Source organism: Panthera tigris, chromosome B3 (assembly GCF_018350195.1).
Source record: "Panthera tigris isolate Pti1 chromosome B3, P.tigris_Pti1_mat1.1, whole genome shotgun sequence".
In the NCBI taxonomy this organism is placed as follows: domain Eukaryota; kingdom Metazoa; phylum Chordata; class Mammalia; order Carnivora; family Felidae; genus Panthera; species Panthera tigris.
In genome coordinates, this window is record NC_056665.1 from 143,860,313 (window position 1) to 143,882,850 (window position 22,538).

The window sequence follows — 22,538 nt, forward strand, 5'->3', positions numbered from 1 at the left end:
CCAGCAAGGCAGGGGCCTGAGGCCCGTGTTTCAGGACACGTGAAGGTGCCGGTCCTCGCCCCCAAAGCCATTTCATTTAGTGCCGGTGCTGGCGGGAACGGGGCTCCCGAGCCTTCCTGACACTCACAGGCCTCCTTCACCCCATCTGTCCTCACCCGCGGCAGGCTTGCTGGAGTCCCAGCTGAGCCGGCACGACCAGATGCTGAGCGTCCACGACATCCGCCTGGCCGACATGGATCTGCGCTTCCAGGTTCTGGAGACCGCCAGCTACAATGGCGTATTGATCTGGAAGATCCGAGATTACAAGCGGCGGAAGCAGGAAGCCGTCATGGGGAAGACCCTGTCCCTTTACAGCCAGCCTTTCTACACGGGCTATTTTGGCTATAAGATGTGTGCCAGGGTCTACCTGAACGGGGATGGCATGGGCAAGGGGACGCATCTGTCGCTGTTTTTTGTCATCATGCGTGGAGAATACGATGCCCTGCTTCCTTGGCCGTTCAAGCAGAAAGTGACACTCATGCTGATGGATCAGGGGTCCTCTCGGCGTCACCTGGGAGACGCGTTCAAGCCGGACCCCAACAGCAGCAGCTTCAAGAAACCCACCGGGGAGATGAATATCGCCTCCGGCTGCCCGGTGTTTGTGGCCCAAACTGTGCTAGAAAACGGGACATATATTAAAGATGATACCATTTTTATTAAAGTCATAGTGGATACTTCGGATCTGCCTGACCCCTGACAAGTCACTGGGGAGGTGGGTTGAGCAGAAGGCAACTCCTCTGGGGGGTTTGAACCGGCTGTCTCCACCGAGGTCCTCGCGCTCAGAAAAGGACCTTGTGGAACGGAGGAAGCAGCAGAAGGTGGCCGCGGGCCGGCGGGAGGAGCCGCGTGTGAGGACACACCCGACATGTTTTCTAATAGACTAGCAGCTCCACTCTGAAGAATTATTTATCCTCCAACGTGATAGATACTGCTGTCAGAGAAGGTTTTCATTTCATTTTTAAAGATCTAGTTAATTAAGGTGGAACACATATATGCTAAACAAAAGAACCATGGTTTTTTCTTCCTTAAACTTGAACACCAAAAAAAGAAAACACACACACACGCACACGCACACGCACACACCTGGGGACAGCTGGACATGTCAGCATGTTAAGTAAAAGAAGAATTTATGAGATAATAATGCAATTCTAATATATTCTAAAATTCAAGAGTGCAATCTTGTTTCAAATATAGTATACTGTCTATTTTTAAGGCCTCATCTGGTCTCTGTTTTAATAATTTGTTTGTCAGAAGACCCTGAAGTACACCTAGGTCTTTTTTGGAAGTCTGAATTCAGAATCATTTTTTAATTTGAAGTTCTAAGATAATTGTTACTGCAGACATTTTGTTTTAAAACGTTGATAGACTGATATTTCTTGGCAGAAAATGTAAACTATCAAACGCTGGTTATCACTTGTGATAGGAAAGAGCATACTCAACCTGCTGTATTTCTCGTTAGAAATGTAACCTTCAATCTCTGTCGTAGTTAATGACACTACTTCAAAATTATTACGAAAGGGAAACTGCTCATGGATGCTGTGCATCATTTTCAGATTTATAATTGTTTTCACCCTAAAATAGGGCATTTGTTGAACTTTGGAGTTCTAAACAAAATCCTGTAGGCTTTTAAAATTCTGCCCCACGTATTCAGACACGCTCTCTGTTGCTGACAACTCTGGCCTTCGGCGTCCAGGGTCCGGGGGTGGGCAGGTGGCTCGTGCTGAAGGAGGCCACAGCAGGTGTGTTTTTCTTCATCCTGTCACATTGCTGCATTCTGTTAACGATCTCCAAAGGCGACATCTTTGCATAGAGGTGGTGGCATACTGTCTATGTGCCTTAGATGTGACATGCTGCTTCTCGACCCTGGCTTTGTGTTCACTGTAACTCTAGAAGGTGATAGTTTGACCCGGCGTTCCTCTCGACCACTAGACCCCTGCCTCTGCAAGGGCCCTCAGACAGCCCCGTGCCTGCTGAGGAAGCCAGGCTCAGCTTCCGCTTCTGGAGCCTCCACTGCTCAGTCATCACAGATTCCAAGTCTCTGGGCCCCCAGAGCGAGCCGCCTGGTCCCAGCACGGGCGCGGTCCCACCCCCAGGGCAGGAGCGGGGCAGCCACCGCGCCTCTCCGTGTCCCCGCCTGGGCCGTGGGCGCCCACCCGCCACGAAGCAGAACCCTCTGAGCATTCCAGAGACCGCCGCTCTCGGGGGGGCCTGCCCAGGCTGACGGACGGGGTCCTGGAACCACCGCTCCCTCGGGAAGGGTGGCCCGGGGACCGTCCCAGCCTGCGCCTGCCCAGACGGCATCTTCTCAGCTCACTCACTGTTTACCTTCTTTCAATGGTCCAACTGTGACTAGAAGCCGGAGCCCTGCCTCCCTGCGCCCCCCGCTGTGCGCCGCGCTTCTGGGTGCTCTTACCACTGATGGGTGCTACACGTGACGGGTGCTCCTTGGGCTAAACCAGTGTGTGTGAACCACCGCATCTGGGCCGCGCACCTCAGACTGCCTGCCTCTGGGCTCCCCCGTGCTCACGCGGGGACGGTTGGGCTGGTGCCCGGTGGCCCGCCGTGTCTCTGGTGCTGCCATCTGCCCTGGGCGTGCCTCCGCCCCAGTGCCTGCTGGAAGTGCCCTCCTAGCGCACGCCGTCCCCTTCCGTAAGTGACCTCATCGGTTCCAAGCACCTGCCACGCCCGTTAGCAGTTAAGTGCTCGGCTATTCATCTCCTTTACTTTCCCCACCCTGCCCCCACCCCCGTTGCTTTGAGGGCCAGTCCGCCTCCTCCGTCCTGTCCAGAAGGAGTCGTGAGTCCCCGTGCAGAGAGGAAGGACTACCCGTGGGTGCTGCGGGACCGCTGTCCCTCAAAGGTGTTCCCGACCTCCTCCAGACCTTGCCCTGGTTCTACCCCGGAGACCCAGGGGAGACAGGACGCCTGGCAGCCCCTCCTGCCTGGCCTCAGGTGGCTTTCCTGAGGCCAGGGGTTACCAGCGGGGACATGCCTGTGGCATGCCTGCGTCCTCCCCCATCACTAAGAGTGTGGACAATAGTAACACATTTGAGATAAAAGCAACCTCTTGGTCTGGTAAAACAACAACAACAACAACAACAACAACAACAACAACAGTTCTTTGCCTCTCCTGGTTGAAATTCTTCTGGGGGTGGGCTACCTGGAATCACTTCTGGAAGCATCTGTCCCTCGGTGGGGGGCGCTTTCCCAGTCGCCCCTCCCACACACGCTCCTAGTGGGAGATGACGGGCCCTTTGGGCCTCCTCCCGAGGAGCCCATAGGACGTGGCATCAGGAGCTGGCGCCATCCCCTGGGGTGAGGATGTGCAGAAGCCTCATCTTGTGGCTTGAAAATAATTGGCGACAGCGGGGGGGGTGGGTCGTGTGCCTTTCGGCCACCGTTTGGTGCACATCTTCCCTCTCGCGCACTTGTCCGGAGAGCGGCCTCCCGAAGGACCCGAGTGTGAGGACCTGCCCGGAGGGACGCACCTGGCATTGCTTCCATCCTGACTCCTCGGTGCCCCGGTTTGGTGCTCGCCGCCCGGCGCCGGCCTCCGGCTGTGGTCCCCGAGCGGCCAACCCTCCCGGCTTCCCAGGGTCCCAGCAACAAGAGAACGGTGTCCTACGCGGCGTGTATTGGGTGTACTTTTCCTGTTTCCTAAAAGTGACAGATTTCCCCATGGGATAAAACTGTTCCAGCGCTTTAGAAAAACCACCACCGAGTCTTGCGTGTGAATCAAGCCAGTCGGCTTCCCTGTCAGCCTCGTGCCGGAAATGAAGACAACTCACTGTCTCTGCTTGCCTCGTGTGGTTCTCTGGACGCGTGCCGCTCACTCCTGCGCGGACCATGGAGGCTGCTGGGGGGCTGGCGGCCCGGGGCTGGGCTTGTCGGTGATGGGTGGGCACCTGCTGGGGAGCACACGGCGTGGTGGGCGTGAGTGAGGGGCCTGCCCCAAGAGGCTGGGAGTCTTTGAGTGGCGGAGTGGCATTTGGCTCTTGGGGATTAGACCGGCCCCGGGGAGGCTGGAGTCCCCTCACCTGGGCCTCTTCTAGAAGTTCGGTTTTTCAGTGTCCTAGGTTCATAGGTAACACAGAGGAGACAGGAACGCTCGCAAATTGTTCTTCTAAGACCTGTCCTACAAGAGGGTAGCGCTGACCCCCTGAGGGTGGGTCGCTGTGCAGGTGGACAGGGAAGGCCTCGTGGGGGCCACTGTTGTGGCCCCAATTCACAGCCTCCTCCCGGAGCAGCCTTTGCGAGGCAGCAGGTAGAGCAAGGGAGCTCTCGGCCCAGATGCGCCTTTCTTTTCCTGCCCGATCCAGTTTTTCCTCGCCTTGTGACCCCAGAGGGCCGTGGAGTACAGGAAGCCTGTCCTCCGTGGCGGCCACCCCCACCAGGCCCTTCAGATGCTGCCCAGATTCCAGGGGGCTCTCTGGCAGAGCCGATGCCCCCGAGGCTTCCCCTGTACCACTGCGGCCCACCTTGGTGAGGCGGGGTCCTTGGCCACCCACGCTGGGGCCACATGTCCCAGGTGAGGCCTGCAGCTGTCATCAGCAGGCAGTGTCATGGCCACCGGTGGCAGGCCTGGCATCCTGCAGCCAGCAGGGGACGGGGTGTCTGGACAGACCCTTAAACACGGCAGGTTCCCGTGGTGGGTCATTTCTTTGTCTGCCCAAGGGAGGTGGGCAGAGTGGCAGAACCCACCCGCCCCCAACTCACATCCCGGGGGGTGCACACCACCTCCCTACTCTGTGCGTGAATGAGGGGGGACACTGTCCTTCTGTGCCCATCACGGACGTGTCTGGCTCCCGGCCTCTCCGCCAGCGTTCACGGGGCCGGTCAGGAGCCGCACTCCTCCTGGGACCTCGTGCCCAAACCTCAGCCCTCCAAGGGAAGTCCCTCTTCTCTGGGTCAGCAGAGCTGTTCAATACTGTTTTCTTCCTTCTGGTCCAGACCTTTCTCAGAGTGCGGAGGAGAGCCGGGGGGAGCCCCTTCCTTTTGTGAGCGTGTGGGAGGTGAATGAGGGGTCTGTCGCCCAAATCTGCCTGTCAGCCCGAGACCATGGTTCTGTCTTCCATTTGCAAATCCCGACAGCTTTATTTTCTCCAAAATAGAATTATGTCCACTGGGGCCGAAGTCGGGTGAGGGCCGTGTGTGGCTCCGGTGTCGGCAGGTGACCTGGTCGTCGGTACTGTCTGGCCGGGCGGGGCAGGCCGTCACCGGGGAGCCGGGGCCAGCGGGGGGTGGGGGTCCCCGGGGGTGCTGCCCCCTGGCCTCCCGTGGCCCACGTGCGCGGAAGTGGCCGGTCTGGTGTGGGGAGGCCCTGGTGGCGCCGAGCAGTGCTTGCCTTTCATTTCCGCTGCTGCATCTTGAGTCTCGCGAACTGTCGCATTGGAAGAGGGTCAAGTCCGGGATGGCTGTGCCACTCCTGCCGTTAGTGGTGATTGGTTTTTATAACTCAGTCCCCCATTAGACAAGTAAGATAACCTTCAACAGCAAACTGACTTAATTGGTAAACACAAACGCCGGCATTATTTCCAAGGATTTCTACAAGAATTACCTATAGAATAGCATCTGTGATCACAGAAGTGTGTGAACCCGTGTAGACAATTGTGTGACGTTGTTAGAGCCGCAATCTCCCTGACGGCGCACCTCTTCGTCCAGTTCTGTTACCCAAAAACAAAGACCAAAGAAGGCCAATCTCTCATTTGACTCTGTATTTTTAACCCGCCTGTTTTAAAAATTGCCGTCTGTAGTAACCGCTCGCTGTGAGGCCCCATCTTGACACTCCAAGTGATTGTGACCAGTGATTCACGTCCTGTTTTTCTGCTCTTCTAAAAAAAAAAACAACAAAAAGACAGTATAAGTTATTGCTCAGCAATAATCATGTTGTTCATGTGAATTAACAACATGTCTGGTTTTCTGATAGCATTATTATGTTTTATATTTTTGTTTACTGTATATTGTGTGTGGTTTTATTTGGTATTTATTTGTGTTTTGAGGTCTTGCGATGTTTTTGTGTTTCTGATGCTAATAACTAAAGTTTGTAAGAGTGTAGAATGCAAAACTTGGAAATGCTCAACTGTCTGATTAGAGGAAAATAAATCTGACTAAGGAGTCCTGGTTTCTCTTTCCGCCATCTCCACAGGCAGAGCCCTGGGCTTGGGGTGTGGGGGCCCTCCCCCCCCCCCCCGCCTCCGTGGGGCCTCCCAGGCTCTTCTCTCAGAAGTGGCCTTGGCAGTGACCCATGTGCTCACCCAGCCCCACACTCAGAAGGGCCCACACTTGGCTCAGTCCTCTGCCGTCACCATCCTCAAGTTCTTAACGTGTGCAGAAGGGGTCTCGTATGCTTGGTTTGCACTAGACCCTGCAGACTGTGGAGCCGTTCCTGCCCGTGGCTTCCTGGCCTCCCCTGCGAGGCAGTGGCTCTGACCTCGGCGAGTCCCGGAGGCTGGGACGCCCGGCAGCCTCTCTCTCAAGTCTGTGGCCTGGTCCAGAGCAGGGGAGGTGGCCCTCACTCTCCTGCCAGGCCGGTGCCCCGGCATCTGGAATGGTGGAGGGGCCCCAGACCTGGTGTCCCCTGGCCCCGGGTCCACCACTTCATCGGCTGTGGGCCTTTGTGCTCTTGGAGCCTCCGTTTCCTCATCTGTCATGGAAGGACAGCATCTCTCCTTTCTAGAACGTGGTTATTAAAAAGCTGTACCAGGGGCACCTGGGTGGCTCAGCTGGTTAAGCATCTGATTCTTGATCTCAGTGCAAGTCTTGATCTCAGGGTCGTGAGTTCAAGCCCTGCGCTGGGCTCCACGCTTAGAAAAAACAAAAACCAAGAAACAAAACTGTACCAGCGCTGACCTTCACAGGTGCTTGTAGGGGCTCCAGGTGACAAGTTCTAGCAGCTGCTCATAGGAGTGTTGGGGTTGGAGGGCCAGAAGGACCTCCTCCCAGCTCAGCATTTCTCTAGGTGGTTCTATGGATCAGGCCCAGGGGCAGGAAGCCCGTGTGGGCACCCCCAAATTATCCGTGTGGAAGCTGCTTTCCGGCACCAGTGCAAAGTCCCTGGGAACCGCCCAGCCCCTCCCCCACTGCCCTGCTCCCCCACATGTCACCACTGCGCCCCCCTGGGCCACTAGCACTGTGGGCAGCAGGAAGGTGGCCCCATCCAGGGTCCCACACAGGCTCTCTGGTCACACTGTTCCTGCTGTCCCTCAACTGGGGGGGGGGGGGGAGTCCTCCCCACCCTATGCCCTCAGAGCCAGGGTGATACACACAGTGGGGAGTCCAGGGCCCTCCCCCACCCCGGCCCTTCCTAATGTAGGTTCCTGCACCGCCTCCCTCTGCCTGGAGGGTCCCAGTTCACCCCACCCTGTGGTGAAGGGCTTGCGCCCCAACCGTGTCTCTGGTGCTCAGCCTTGGGCTCCCACCGGGGTCGCAACCACAGCAGGGACGCTGAGCGGCACCGTGGGAGCCCCGAGGACAGCCCTGACCCACCTCCTGGCCCGGGGACACGGTGTGGACAGTTCTGTGGGCTGGGATGCCCGAGGCATAAAGCAGCAGCTGCAAGGCCATGTGTGCTTGGGGTTTTCCAGCTCCTTCGGAGGGGGTGGCTCAGCTGGGATTTCAGAACTGGATCCTTGGCTTTCAGCCTTTTGGAAACTTTTGGAGTCCTACAGGAAGGGAAGTGGGCAATAAACCCCAGGAGAAGAGCACCCCCTGCTGGTTGCACCTGGGCCGGAGGCGCCGGTGGGGACATTGGGCAGAGGCGGCCGCAGATCTGGGCCGCTGTCCAGCAGCAGAGGGCGGGTGTGATGAGAAATGGGGTGCTCGGAGCAGCTCCCCTACCTGAACCCAGACCTCAGCCAGGACTGACGGTGTAGGAGCACGTCAGACCGGCCCACGGCCTTGGCTTTGGTCCTCGAGTCAACACTGGGGACAGCCCTGCTCGCCCAGCGACCTGGGAGGCTTGGTCCAGGAGAGGAGGGACCGAGCGGTTCCTGGTGACCCGGGGGCTGCCTCCCTCGGCTCAGGGGGCCGGGGTGGGGCCGCTCTGTTCTGAACCCCTCCAACCAAGACCTCTGCAGGGCCAGCTAGGAACTCGTGCCAAGCCAGGGTGCAGGAATGTGTGCAGGCCTCCCCGTGCTGCCGGCTCTGCCACTGTTGGTATCGACCTGCTCGCGGAGGCAGCGACATCCCACAGGAGCCGAGGACCAAACCTGCAAAGATGCCGGAGTCCACCGTGCGCCTGCGTTCTCTGAGGATCTGTCTTTAGTGAGAAGATCAAGGTCTGGAGAGGGGCCCGTCCCCGGAGCCCTCCCTGCACTTTGCTGGTCTTCCGTGACTGAGGTTCACCTTGGTGCTTGGACCCGCCCACTGACCTGAGGGACGGTACCGGAACCGGACGGGCGAAGGCCTGGAGATGCGCTTGCTTGTCGTGAAGAGCGAGTGTTTCCAGTTTCCTGAAAACGGACAGCTGCAGAAGCTAAATCCTGAACCAAAGAGATCCGTGAAAAACACCACCGCCACTGGGAGAACGGAAGTCCGCGGAGGAGGTCCAAGGGCACCGTGGAGGGCCGGCTGGGACCTGTAAGTGCCGCGGGGCTGCCCGGAGGCATCCGGCATGTTCCTCGGGGGCTGGATAAGGAGTTAGAGGCGCAGGGGCAGTTTTGAATGTCCCCAAGCCTACGACCCCCTGCCTTGCTCCCCAGTGGACCCCTGGACCTCAGGGCTGACGTTGGAGGAAAGCAGAGCTCAGAGGCCCCCCAGGGCACTGAGGGGGCTGGGCTGGCAGCCGGGTCTGAGGACCAGAGGCCAGCATCCTGGCGGGGAGAGCATGCGAGGGAGTCTGTGAAAGCACTCTTGTGGTGGGGGGGGCAGGGGGGGGGGACATGTGGTCTGAGCCAGTGGTGGCCACCAGCCTGGCAGGAGGCACACCCTGTGGTGACCTTAGCCTGTTGGGCCTTTACAGGCAGCTGGGTGGGGTGGGGGGTCACACACCTTCTCACGGAGGCCTGCCCCCTCACTGTCCCCGACGCTCTGGCTGCTCAGAGCCCTGCTCAGATGGCTGTGGCGCGTCCTTCATGCACCCCTGCCTCCCCCCCGGCCAGCGGCAGATCCGGGAAGGCCGCACCCCAGCCCCTGCTACAGGCCTGGCACCGAGTGTGTGCGCAGACGAAAGGCCGAGAGAAATCTGGAGTTCGGCAGGGTCGAGGATGAGGGGCCCTCCAGGGCCAGAGTCTGGCAGGGGTCTGTGCAGGACTGCAGGGCCCGGGGGTGACCAGCCGGCCCTGGGAGGAGCATGGGCCATCCCTTCCTCCCAGGAGCAGCTCCTGTGCTCCCACGGTACCGCGTGGGCCCCGGGGGCACTTCACGGAGGATGCTGCAGTGGGGAGGAGATGGCCTGTCCGCAGAGGTGACTTCATGCGGAGACCGGAGGGACAGGAGGAGCCCTGCCAAGAGGGGCTGCTGTTCATCCTCCCACCATCCCCCCACCCCCCACCCCGGCTCCTCTCCCTGCGCAGGAAGAGAACCAAGCACGCTGGAGCCTCAGTCCCTCCAGAGGGACACTAAGGCCCAGAGATGTGCAGGAGCCTACCTGAGGTCACACAGCAAATCAGGGACAAAGGTGAAGGGGAAGGAGCTGGGGACTGTCCTTGGGCTGATCCACCCCACAGAGCTGTAGAGAAGGTAGGGGGGCAGGACAGTGGAAAGGGGTGATCCCCAAGGTTCTGCAAGTCTGGGTGGGGACCACGGGGGATCTGTCCCCCCACCCTGGGGCGGGGGAGCAGGGCTGTCACTCACAATGCCCTCACACTAGGTGGGGGCTGAGATGGCCAGTCGGAGCACGGCAACCCTGCACCGTGCGATTGGGGCACAGTTGGAAACAGGAACCAATCAGAGACCTCACTGAGCCATGCCCAGCGGCCTAGTCAGAGAGGTGTGGGGTCCAGCTGTCCTGGGGGCCACCTTTCCTGCCACGGGAAGGTTGTGCATAGAGGGAAACCAACAGCCAGGGCAGCCAAGCCGAAACAGAGTGAGACTGAGACCCGCAGACAGACACAGAGACTGAGAGCTTGGAGAGCCCCTGGATCCAACCTTGCCTGAAGCAGCCGCTTCATGGCATTTCCTGATTATTGGCAGAAACTCACTTTCGGACTTTGTCCTTCTGCTACTTCCCACAGAGCTCCTGACCGAAGTGTGTGCCCACATGTGTACCGGGGTACCCAGGGCACCTGTGCGTGCAGCTTGGGGCCTTCTGTGAACACAGGGCACCTGTGCCAGGGTTCAGCCGCTCCTCGTATCGTGTCTGCACTCCTGAGGTGGCAGGGACTCCTGGCAACGCTGGGCCAGGCAGGGCTGGTGCCTGTCTCCTGCCTCAGCATGGGCTCCTATCCAGGTCACCCTCTGATATCTGGACCCACGTCAGCCACTGGCAAGGATGCCCCCTTCAGGGTCTCACGGCCCACCTGCCCCAACTCATCCTGTTCTGCCACCTTCACACTGTGGCTACAGCTGTGACCTCATCCTGTTTTAATGCCACCTCTTCCAGGAAGTTTCTCTGATTGCCAGGGAGTCTTGCCGCCCTCTTCAGACAGAACAATGTCTCTGGACGTGGCCTGCCCAAGGAGGTCAGAAAGTTCCGGGTCCCCAAGACCCAACCACCCCACCCTCTAGAGCCTCTCTCGGGCCTTGCCCTCAAAGCAGTTCACTTTCTCAGTTGGGAGAAAGGAGCCCCCAGCTTGGGAGGAGAGCGCCTCCAAGCTCTCTGCCTTGAGAGCCACAGGTAGGGTGGTGGGAGGAGGTGAGGCGGGCAGAGCCAGACACTCTGCTGGAGCCCCAAGAAGGCCTAGTCAACAGAACTGCCTCCCGGCAGAAGCAAGACAAGGGGCAGAATGGATACGACCCCAAACACCCCTTTGTTCCTGGCGAGGGCTTCCCCCCGGGACGGAGCGTCCTGTCAGCCCAACAGGCAGACAAGGCGAAAGTCCGGGGCCTGGGAGACCCCCTCCTCATCCCAGGCTGGGCTGGGGGCCGACGCCTCCGGGCAGGGCCGGCACCGCCCAGAGCGTACTCGAACTCGGGGCTCCCTCTGGTTGTTCCCGGTCCTCCACCTCTTTAGCCACGCCCACCGCCTGCCCTCATCAGCTCACCCTGGACCCAGGGGCCACCTGCCACTCCTCCCCTCGCCGTCAGCCCTAACCGGCAAGGTGCCATCTGCCCCACCCGTAACGCCCCCCCCCTTCCCTCGTCCAGTTTACTGCCCACAGTCTGTCAACCACCCCCCCCCCCGCCTTCTACCATCCCATCCCCCACAAACCCACCCCCTTCACCCCCAGCCACCCCAGCCCCCTCGCTCCGCCACCCTGCATGAGCAGCACACCCGTCCGTCCATCCGGCTGTGTCCGGCTGTGCCCCCGGCTCTCATCCACCCGGCAGCCATCCGTCTGCTAACCTGCTACTCACAGTCCATCTAAATCCTGCCCCCCATCCCCCCGTCCACCGGCCAGTCTCCCCTACCAGCCATTCGTCGGCCCAAAGCCACCACCTTTTCTCGCCCACCGTTCATGTCAACAAAGCCCCTCCAACGTCTACAATTGCTGTCTCACGCACCCGCCGTCCATTTACCCAAGCACCATTTTTGTCCACCCTCCAGGCTTACCATCTCTCTTCCTCATGCAGCCACCACCCGCCGTCCGTCGCCCGTCCTTCCACAATCCGCTGCCCTCTATCCACCCACCACCCACCACCCACCGCCCATCGCCCCCCAGTACCGCGCCACACCCACCCGGTCTCGCACCACTCATCCTCCACCCGCCAGCGCTCGGTTGGTGTGCATCGGTGGGTTCGCTCACCGCCTGCCATCCCTGTGTCCCCCCTCCTCGGCTGACCGGAGCACGCACCCTCCACCCCTCACCGGGCACCTGCTGCCGGCCATTCACCACGCGCTCTTAGGCGCTCGCCACTCAGCCCGTCTACCACCGTCCACAGTGCAGCCGGCCCCGGCAGGAGGGCCCTGCTCGGAAGGCTGGACACCCAGCTCCCGCGGGTGGGCCGAGTAGGTGCAGCCCCAGACGCGCAGGGACAGAGACAGCAGAGGCCCTAGAGGTTGTTCACCGCCACCACCGTCCCCCCCCCCCCCCCAGCCCCACCCTTGTCACGGAGCGGGCGGGTCCTCACGAGCCCCTCTTCCCGGGCGCCCAAGGTCCTCAGGTTCCCGCAGGGCTGAGTGTGGGGGAGGGAGCGAGTCGGACCGGCGCCTCCTGGCGGGGCCTGGAGGTAAATGTGTAACCGCCCGACGGCCGCGCCCCGCCCCGCCCCGCCCCGCCCCGCCCCGCCCCTCCCGGTCAGGTGGACCCCGCGGGGCAAAGTCTGCGGGTCGGGGTCGGCGCGACGGGCCCGCAGCGGGATGGGCGCGCTGGGCCGGGCGCTGCTGTGGCTGCAGCTGTGCGGTAGGCGGGGGGCGCGCTGGGGGGCGGGGGAGCCTGGGGGGAGCGCCTGACAGGCCGCGGGGGGCGCGGGAGGCTCGGGAGGCCCGGGAGGCTCGGCCTGGCTCCTGCCCGAAGCAGCGTGCGCGTGCGGTCTCCGCGGCCTCAGTCTCCCCGTCCCCGGGGGCGCGCTGGCCCTCCCCCTTTGCACCCGGGCCGGCGCGTGTCCCGGGTGTCCGCCCCCAACGCTCCTCAGTCCCTGTCCTTCTCTCCTTTTCTTTTCTTTTTTTTTTTTTTTTGGTAAGTTTATTTTTAGTTTATTTTTTTATTTTGAGAGAGAGAGAGAGAGAGAGCATGAGCAGGGGCGGGCAGAGAGAGAACCCCAAGCAGGCTCCACCCCGCCACGCAGAGCCTGACGCAGGGCTTGAACTCCCTAACCCTGAGATCATGACCTGAGCCCAAATCAAGAGTCAGAAGCTCAAGGGACTAAGCCACCCAGGCGCCCCCTGTCCTCCTCTCTTACGCCCCTGGCGGCTCCCTCAGGACACAGATCCCGATCAGAGCCCACCCTCCAGCGCTTTCTACTGGGCAGAGGCCTCCTACCCCCTTCACATCGGTCCCCCGGTGGTCTCTGTCCTTGCCCTGCAGTGCCCGCGGCGGCTCCAACGACCAGCAAACTGGGGGCGGGGCTAGGGGGCGATACCGAGGGGTGTCCTAGAGGAGGGCACGCAGGAGCGGGCTCTGCAGATCCGGTGGGAGTCTGTCAGAGCACCGAGGCAGGGCTCCCGCAGGGTCTGGGCTGACAGGGAGACTGCATCTGTGCCCCGGGCTCTGTGACCAACCTTCTTCCTCCTGGGGGTTGGGGCGTCTGAGCGGGAAGCACTTAGTCACCCCCTCCCCAGCGATGACCCGCGCGGCCTACAAACTCTGGGTCCCCAACACCAACTTCGAAGTGGCCACCAACTGGAGCCAGAACCGGACCCCGTGCGCAGGCGCTGCCGTCGCGTTCCCGGCAGACAAGGTGCTTCCCCTTCCCCAGCCCGGGGCTCGGGGCGGGGACTCACGTGGCCGCGAGGTCGGGGAGAGGCAAAGGGGGTCCGCCAGCCAATGCCAGTTCTTTCTGCAGATGGTGTCGGTCCTGGTGCGAGAAGGTCACAGCATCTCCGACATGGTGAGGGGGAGCTGCGGCTGAGACCCAGGTCGGAGGGGGCTGGTGGTCCCCTGAAGCCCCTTTCTTGTCTTGTGACTGGCCCCCACCTGCATGGGAAACCGTGCAGGCCTTGGGCCTTTGGCTTCTGGAAGGGCTTTCTGGGAGGCTGGGGAAACCGTATGGGAGAGTAGGCCCTGGTCCTGTGGTCGCAGCTCAGGCTGGGACCTGTACATTTGGAAGATGCTACATCCTGCGCTTGCCTGGAGCTTCGCTATGTGTTAAAGGCTCTGATAAGATCTGGGAGAAAGGCCTCTGATAAGGCCTGTCTCTTAAAGGCGGAGTCAGGAAGCTACTGGCCAAATGCAGCCACGTGGCTGGAGCTAACAATGGTTTTTACATTTTTAAGTGGTTGGGGGAAAGAAGTCAAAAGAACATTTTTGTGGCACGTGAAATATAGAATTCAAACTTCAGTGTCCATAAATAAAGTTTCATCAGCACATAGCCCTGCCCATTTGGTCACTAGCATCTATGGCCACTGTCACCCTATAAGGCAGAGTTGAGTGGCCATGATGGAGCCCGTGTGGCCTTCAAAGCTTAAAATATTTACTGTCCGACCCTTTACAGAAAAGGTCAGTGCTCCCTGATTTAAAGTGTCATTTCCCAGGACCCAGCAGCGTCAGGGTCACTCCTAGTTCCCACTGCTCACTGGGGTGGATCATTGTTGTGTCAAACGCACGCCTGCCAGCAAGATGTGACTGATGTCAGGGTTGCTGGCTCTGAGCAGAGGTGGAGCTGGGGGGAGGGGGGGCTCTCGGTATGGGTGCCAGAGTTGGAGTCCTCTCCTGGAGGCCACTGGATTTTGCATGGGTGAGTTGGGGAGAGGGGCATCTGGTGGCCCTGGCCCCGCCCAACCTCTTGCCCAGATGCAGGATCTGGGGACCTCAGGCCTAATTTCCATTCCCTGAGGTGTCTTGGTTAATTGATGATTTTCAAAAGCAGCATTAATTGTGGGACCCGGCCACTCATGGGGCAGGGCATGTCAGTGCAAGGGACCCCTACCCTACCTGTGAGCTGTCCCTGCCTGGGGAGGGGCCGTCGGGCAGAGACTGGGGGTCCCGGGTCCTGGCAGATCGGGGGTGCAGATGCCGTTTCACATCTGTCCAACCCAAAGACCAAGATGCGGAAGGGGCAGCCAGGTGGAGGAGGGGTGGAGACCTGGAGGGAGGAGCTGAACCCAGCGCACCACCCCCCCCCATGTGTAATCCTGGCACCCAGGAGAGGCAGTAGCCTGGAGCAAGCGGAGAGGGGCATCCGGAGCCGGTGGGGAACCCTCAGGCAGGGGTCTGTCTGGGGTGGGGTCCTGGGGCCGGGGGCCCTGCTCTGATGACCTAGTTATTTTGGTGATCTCCTTTGGAAGCTTGAGCATGTTAAGAGAGGCATTCATTCATGCCTCACAGGTCCCTCTGTCTGGCCCTTCTTTCCATCCCCCGCGGCCCAATTAGGAGCCCCTCCTCCTGTCCTGGGGGCCCAGAAGGTGCCCCCTCATCTCCCAAGTCTGTCTTCTGCCTGCACCGCGGGAGCTGCCCCCCCCCCCCCACTCCACTGGGCCCGGGTGGGAACTGTCAGGGGGCCCGGGAACAGGCTGAACGGACCCAGAGCTGCCCCCGACCGCCTCCCACCCCCGGAGCACGGAGGTCCCTCCTCCCCGCCGCCTGCCATCAGCGCTGTCCGGCTGCCCAGAGGTAGCCCTAGTAACAGGGGCAGCCACAGCCGCGTTTTAACTTGTCTTTCTCAGGTTTGGGGATTCCCTCCCTGGGGTTTTCCCCTTCCTGAACCCCCTCTCCTCTCCCATCTCTACCTTTGGAGGAATCTCGTATTTTCTACCCATGAACCCACTGTTGGTGCGAGATACTGCGAGTGCCTTCCCGCCGTGAGCATTCTGCCTGTGGTGCCCTTCCCAACAGAAACCGGCGTCAGAATCGACCGTGCGGAACCTGCTGCCTCACACCTGTGTTTCTGGTGTTTTAAGAATCCCTCCCCGCTGCCAAGTCACAGCCATAACCACCCCTGTGTCTGTTAAGACACAGTTTTGCCACCAGGGTCACACGCTTGAGTGGGACCCGGCTAGGGAACCAGCTTTATTTTTCTCCCTGGGATAAGCCTGATTTCTGACGTCTTCCTCCGAACCACCAGCTTCATGGCGCTGTCGCCACTGTTCATCAAGTGCCCAGGGTGCCCGGGGCTCTCTCGGGGCCCTTGTCCCTCTGCTCGCTTTCCCTGTTCCTGCCGGCACCACGCGTCCTCACGCTGTGGCTCTGTGGGGCGTCTTGCTACCCGAGGGCGACTCGCCCCTCCACTCTCCTGCCAAGAGGCCCGCTAGTTCTTTGCGGATCTGATGCTGCAGAGAAATGGTAGGGTAGCTTTATCAGGGAACAACAGCAACAACAAAACCTGGGAAGTTTGGAAATGAACACCAGCTTTATACTGTCAAGCCGCCCATTCAGGACCGTGAACTTCTCTGCAAATATCTCACAGCATCCATCACAAAACTCGATACTGGACTTTTAAAGTGGTCCCCACGCAGGTCTTGTATAGTATCGGTCCATTCGTAGACCTTTATAGTTTGCTTTGCGTTACGAACGGTTCTCTATTTTTAAAAACTGTGCGTTCCACTTGCTTATCTTTATAAACACTGATAGTTGTTCCTCTTTCTTTCCAGTCCTGACTCCTTTTCCTTCTTTTTCTTTCCAAATAGCATCGTCCAGGACCTCTCCCCCTATGTTACGCACGAGGGACAAAAGTGGGCCTCTGTGCCTTGTTCCAATGGGAAAGAGAAGGCATGTCTCATTTCTCATTGAATGAATGTTTGCTGCAGGGCTTTGGTACGTGAACTTTATTAAATTGTGGAAATTCTATTACTCACTTGCTAGCAGCGTTTTAAAAAAATCATAAATACATTTGTGGAGTTCTCTGTTGTTGTTTTTTAATTGAGTGAGGTGCGGTTGCCCCCTCCCTGCTTTTAGCCTGTTAATGAGGTTTTCTGAGGTTGAGCTGTCGTTGCAAGACCGATGGCCCCCTGGGACCTGTAGTTGCAGGTCAAACGTGCCACTTCTTCCTAACACCTGGCTTCCCTCCGTCAGAATGTTTGGATTTTGTTGGCACAAGACTCCTCACTGCCACCTGCTGGGACATCACGGTACATACGTCTGGGAAGTCGGGACGGGAGCCGTCCTGGGACAGGAACCCCATGATGACCGTGCTTTGTTTTGTTTTTTAAGCTTCTTAAAAGTTTATTCTCTCTTATTATGAGAGAGAGAGAGGGAGGGAGAGAGAGAGAATCCTAAGCAGGCTCTGCACTGTGCAGAGCCCGACATGGGGCTCAAACCCACAAACTGCGAGATCATGACCTGAGCTGAAATCAAGAGTCGGACGCTTAACCGACTGAGCCACCCAGGCGCCCCACCATGTACTTTTAAAATACACTATTGGAACTAGTCAGCTGATATTTTATACGGGATTTTTTTTGTATCTATAAGTAAAACAAAACTACAATTTTTCTTGTATTGTCCTCCATTCGGTTTGGGAATCAAGATTACACGGGCCTCATGAAATGGCCTGGGCAATTTTCACTCCTTTTTCCATTTCCCAGAATGACGTCTAAGAAGGAGTCAGTTAGTTGTTCCTTGAGAGGTTAGTATCCTTCACCTGTAAAAAACTTGTACTGGAACACGAGGTCCTTGACTAACATTTCAATTTCTTTAATGCTTACTGGTCTATTCGGATTCTCTACTGCTTCTTGTGCCCATTTTGACACTTTGAATTTTTCTAGAAACTGTTATATTTCATCCAGGTTTTCACGTCCGGCCGTCCTTTTTATTTCTTAAGCTTTTCGGCGTCTGTGTCCACCCTCATGAGTCCTTCCGTGTGCGGCCGCCGCCCTCTTCCCTCCCAATTTCTTCCAAGCGTTTTCAGAGAAGGCCTCTGTGCGGCCATCACTCCGAAGTCTTTTCATTATGCTCCTGCATTTGAATGGAACTTTGGCTGGATATAACATTCTAGAAGGGAAGTTCTTTTCCTTTCTGCATCCATTGTTGTTGCTGAGAAACCGGACTTCTGAGCCCCCGGGGTGATCTGCTCTTTCTGAAGCTTTTAGAATGTTCTCTGTGTCATTGACTTGTCTGGGTGTGATCTTCCTTGTTTCCCATTCCGCGCTCCAGGAGACCTTTCCATCTGAGGGGTCCCGGCTTTCTTCAAATCTGCAAAAGTCATGCTCCTTGTTTCTTCAAATATTTCCCCTTCGCCCCCGCCCTTTATATATGCATTTCTGCACCTGGATGTCAATTCTCTCTCCTCTCCTGGTGGCTCTGCACTTCCCTGCTCCACCCTGCAGGGTCCCTCAGCAGAAACACCCGTCACTGTGCCTTCTCCAGCTGGACTGGTCCGCATGTTTATCTCACCTATCGTGCTCTTCCTTTCAATGATTACATGTTTCATGATTTATTTATATCTTCTCTTTTGGTTCTTTTTATTATTATTAAACTTTTAATTCCAGTGTGGTTAACATGCAGTGTTATATTGGTTTCCTGGGTACAATATAGTGTTGAATTCAACCCCCTTTGGTTCTTTTCTTAAAGATTTTTTAAAATGTTAATTTATTTAAAAAAATTTTTTTTAATGTTTATTTATTTTTTTGAGAGAGGGGGAGAGAGAGCGCAAGCAGGGGAGGGGCAGAGACAGAGGGAGACACAGAATCCAAAGGAGGTTCCAGGCTCTGAGCTGTCAGCACAGAGCCGGACGTGGGGCTTGAACCCACAAACTGTGAGATTGTGACCTGAGCTGAAGTCTGGTGCTCAACCGAATGAGCCACCCAGGTGCTCCAAAATGTTGATTTATTTTAGGGACAGAGAGTGCAAGCTGGGGAAGGGCAGAAAGAGAGACAGAGGACTTGAAGCCGGCATCTGAAGCTGGCTCTGTGGTGAGCCCTACTTAGGGCTTGAACACACAAACTGTGATACCATGACCTCAGCCACAGCTGTGGCTTCAGTGGAGCCACCCAGGCACCCCTGGTTCTTTTTAAAGACTTCAAGTTCTCCACCTCCCCCATTCCCGAGGCATGTCTGTCCCCACGGCTCACTGCGGCACCTGTGGGTGGGGCTGCCTCGGGTGTGGGGACAGTTGGCCCGTGACCTCACATCCCCCCGGGGGTCGGCCTCTTGGTCAGGGCCGGTGCTCAGGTAGGGGACAAGCCAGCTAGGGCTTGAGGCCCGGCCCTGAGTGGGCCGCCCACGGCGACAGGGAACCACACACGATTCCTGCTCCGCGCAGCTCTCCTGGCCCAGCGCTCCCCTCCAACCCCAACCCCAACCCGGAAGGTCAGAAGGAGGAGGCATGGGGTCCTGGGGCTTGGGGGCGGTGGGGAGGGAGAGGGCGGCGGGGACTCCGTCACCTGGCCTTCCCACTGCCTTAGATCTGACACCTGAGGCCTGAGCTGTGGCCGGACTTCTGTGGCGAACGGGCTGCACGGGCTGCCGTGGTGGAGCCCAGGCCCGCAAGGGAGACAGAGGCCGCGCTGAGGCCCCGGCACCCCCAAGTGCAGCCCCCTCCCCTCCCTCCCACTTCCAGCTGCCTTCACAATCCCTTGCGGCTTGGGTTCCTGGCTGGTGCAGCTCCCCCCACCCCGCCCCGCGGTGGGGGGATGTGAGAGGCCGTGGCCCGAGTGTCACCCTGCCCCAAACTCTCCACGCGCCCAGGTCTCAGGCGGGGTCTTGCTCCTCGGCCTGCAGTCCCGCTCCCTGGGGCTTATTTGAACCTCGGCAGTTACGGGCCGCCCCCAGCCCCTGACCTCACCCGCCCGCTCCGCGGTCTGCACTCCCTCCCCCGGGGTCGCGGAGGGGGGACGGGTCCCTCTGGGACCCGGGACCGCCGCCTGAGCCCCCCCCCCCCCCCCGCTTCCTGCAGCTCCTGCCGCGGGACGGGGAGTTCGTCCTGGACTCGGGAGCCGGCTTCGGCGCGGCGGACGCCGGCAGGGACCCGGACTGCGGCGCAGGTGAGGGGCCGGGGCGGGGCCTGCCGGGCCGGGGCGGGGCCGGCGGGGGCGGGGCGGGGCCTGCCGGGGGCGGGGGCGCCCTCGCGCGTAGCTCAGGGACGCGCGCCCACCCAGCCGCCCCCGCGCTCTTCCTCGACCCCGACCGCTTCTCGTGGCACGACCCGCGCCTGTGGCGCTCCGGGGGCGCGGCGCGCGGCCTCTTCTCCGTGGACGCCGAGCGCGTGCCCTGCCGCCACGACGACGTCGTCTTCCCGCCCGACGCCTCCTTCCGGGTGGGCCTCGGCCCCGGCGTCGGGCCCGTGCGCGTCCGCAGCGTCTGGGCTCTGGGCCAGGTGAGCCGCGCGCGCGCGCGCGGGGCCGGCCCGCGTCTCCTCTGCGCGCCTCGGCCCCTCCCGGGCCCCACGCGAGAGTTCCGGGCACTCAGTCGCTGTCCCCTCCTCGGGCCGGCGCCGCCCGCGACCCGGCCACCCGCAGACGTTCACGCGCGACGAGGACCTGGCCGCGTTCCTGGCGTCCCCCGCCGGCCGCCTGCGCTTCCACGGGCCGGGCGCTCTGAGCGTGGGTGCCGAGGCCTGCGCCGACCCGTCGGGCTGCGTCTGCGGCAACGCCGAGGTGAGCGCGGAGGGCGCCGGGGTGGCCCGGGTCCGCCGGGGGTGAGGGTGGGGGAGGGGCGGGGCTGGCGCCTGGCCCTCCCTCCACGCGGTCTGCCCTTCCCCCTCTCCGTGCCGACGGTCGCTGGCCCGCCTCCAGGTACAGCCGTGGATCTGCGCCGCCCTGCTCCGGCCCCTGGGCGGTCGCTGTCCCCCGGCCGCCTGCCGTGACGCCCTCCGGCCCGAGGGGCAGTGCTGCGACCTCTGCGGTGAGCACCCCCTCGTGTTTGCGGGGACGGCCTAGCTACCCTGGTTCGCCCCCAGCCTCACTTTCTCTGCTGGCCCTGGGCCCTCCTGTCGCAGGAGCCATCGTGTCGCTGACCCACGGCCCCACCTTTGACATTGAGCGGTACCGGACGCGGCTGCTGCGAGGCTTCCTGGTAGTGGGGCCGCGCTCCCCCCCCCCCCGCCGCCCCTACCGCAAGACCCGCCCGGGGCCACCCTTTGCCTCATTGACGCGGTGACTCTCCGCGCACCTGCCCACCCCGTGTCCCTGCTGCCGACGCCCCCGCGGGTCCGAGGGCGAAGTCCCTGGGCTAACCCTGTCTCCACCCCCTCCCCCCAGCCCCAGTACCAGGGGCTGCAAATGGCCGTGTCCAAGGTGCCGCGCCAGAACGCAGGCGCCGAGGCAGACACGGAGATTCAGGTGGTGCTGGCAGAGACCGGGCCCGACGGGACGGGCGGCGCGGGGCAGCTGGCACGTGCCCTCCTGGCGGACGTCGCCGAGCACGGTAACCGCGGGTGCCGTTTTCCCGGCCCCTGACCCGCCCCGCCCGGCGGAGACTGAGCCGGCGCCCTCCGTTGTAGGCGAAGGCCTGGGGGTCCTGTCCGCGGCAGTTCGGGAGTCGGGCGCGCCGGTCGGGGACGGCTCCGCAGCGGGACTGGAAGGTTCGGGAATGCGCGCGGGGCTGGCAGGCGGCGTGGCGGCGGGGCTGCTCCTGCTGCTGCTGGCGCTGCTGGCGGGGGCGCTGTTGCTGCGTGGCGCTAGGAGCTTCAGGTACGCGGGGGTGCCGCGGGGGACGGAGGCTCACGTCGCGGAGGAGGACCGCGGGGTTCATGTACGTCCTTGTTCCCCAGGTGGAGTAGGCGCGACGAAGCGGCCCCAGCGCCCTTCGTGGCGCCCTTGGGCTTCTCCAACCCGGTGTTCGACGTGGCGGGCTCAGTGGAGCCGGTGAGGGGACGGGTGTGGGTAGCGGTCTTCCCCGGGGCTGTGCTGGGCGCCGACGCACCTTGACCCTGCGCACCCTGCAGCCTTCCGCCCCACAGGTGGAAAACAGCAGCGTCAGCCGCAGCTACTTCGTTAACCCTCTTTTTGCCGAGGCGGAGGCCTGAGCCCCCGTGTGACTGGCCAGCCCCCCTTCTGCCCTCCGCCGCCCCATTTCGAGAAATGTACGGGTCCCTGACATTAAAAGATCTCCGTTCCCTTTTCCACACTCCTTGTCCCCAGCCCCTGCAGACCAAGGACGGGGTGGCTTTGCCCAATAAAGGGGTTTCTTGCACCTGCTATCAGTTGCCTCCTGTGTCCCCACCCCTTTGCCTTTGCTTGAATGTGGAGAGCCGGCCAGTGCCCTCGTCACTCCATTGGTGAGGGGTGAGCCTCAGAGTCCTCCCTTCTGGTCACCTGTAAAGGGCAGTTCTGGGCACTACCTGTAGAATGGGTCCCCGAGAAGACTGCAGTCTGCAGAGTTGCCCCCAGAACAAGGAGGGGGCTGGAACTCGGGAGACGGGGTGGTTAGAAGCCAACAGGAGTGAGGCACCTGGTGAGGCTGGCTGTCCAGTAGTCCCCCAACATCATGCCAAATGGCTGTTGACCTTGCAAATACAACAGCCGGCCATTTTACCAGAAAAACGGGTTTGTTCTGGAATGGCAGAGGAGTTGCACTTCGGGGTGTGCAGGCTGTGGCGAAACCGCGGGCAGGCAAGTCCGGAGACCAAAGGAGAGGAACACGGTAGAGAAAAGGCAGGGGGTTGGGTGGGGCCGGTCTGAGTGGCGGCCCACCGGGGGCAGCGGGCATTGGGGCTGGTGGCGCTTTCTCACTGGCTGGCTGGTACCAGGCCGGAAGGGCTTCCTCCTCCTGCCGGTCCGGTGGGGGGATGGAGGGCAGGTGGGTGCGGTGCCCACCGGCTGGAGGCTCCGTGTGGATGAAGTAGCCTTCACTCAGGCTCCCATCTTCCTCTTCTGATGAAGATTTTTCCTTAAAAGCATCACTGATCAAGAGTTACTAGTGTGTTATTTGT

The 22,538-nt window shown here is 60.4% G+C and overlaps 2 protein-coding genes across 11 annotated transcripts in view; both read left to right on the plus strand.

Moving 5' to 3' along the window:
• The window catches only part of TRAF3 (TNF receptor associated factor 3), a 132,483-nt gene extending 126,338 nt beyond the window's left edge, over positions 1-6,145 (plus strand). For all 10 annotated transcript variants that reach the window (XM_042990631.1, XM_042990639.1, XM_042990630.1 and 7 more), the window contains one exon: positions 165-6,145. In XM_042990631.1, coding sequence (XP_042846565.1) covers positions 165-736 — 572 coding nt within the window. In that variant the 3' untranslated portion in view covers positions 737-6,145. The remainder of the gene's footprint in view (positions 1-164) is intronic.
• A 6,271-nt stretch (positions 6,146-12,416) lies between these two features.
• On the plus strand, positions 12,417-21,733 carry AMN (amnion associated transmembrane protein). The gene is made up of 12 exons (XM_042987798.1): positions 12,417-12,478; positions 13,357-13,475; positions 13,581-13,625; positions 19,563-19,650; positions 19,765-19,982; positions 20,125-20,262; positions 20,401-20,509; positions 20,604-20,680; positions 20,866-21,031; positions 21,108-21,297; positions 21,378-21,471; positions 21,552-21,733. Exons 1-12 carry the CDS (start codon positions 12,436-12,438, stop codon positions 21,630-21,632), a joined length of 1,368 nt encoding a protein of 455 aa, XP_042843732.1. The 5' UTR covers positions 12,417-12,435; the 3' UTR covers positions 21,633-21,733.
• Positions 21,734-22,538: the final 805 nt, after the last annotated feature.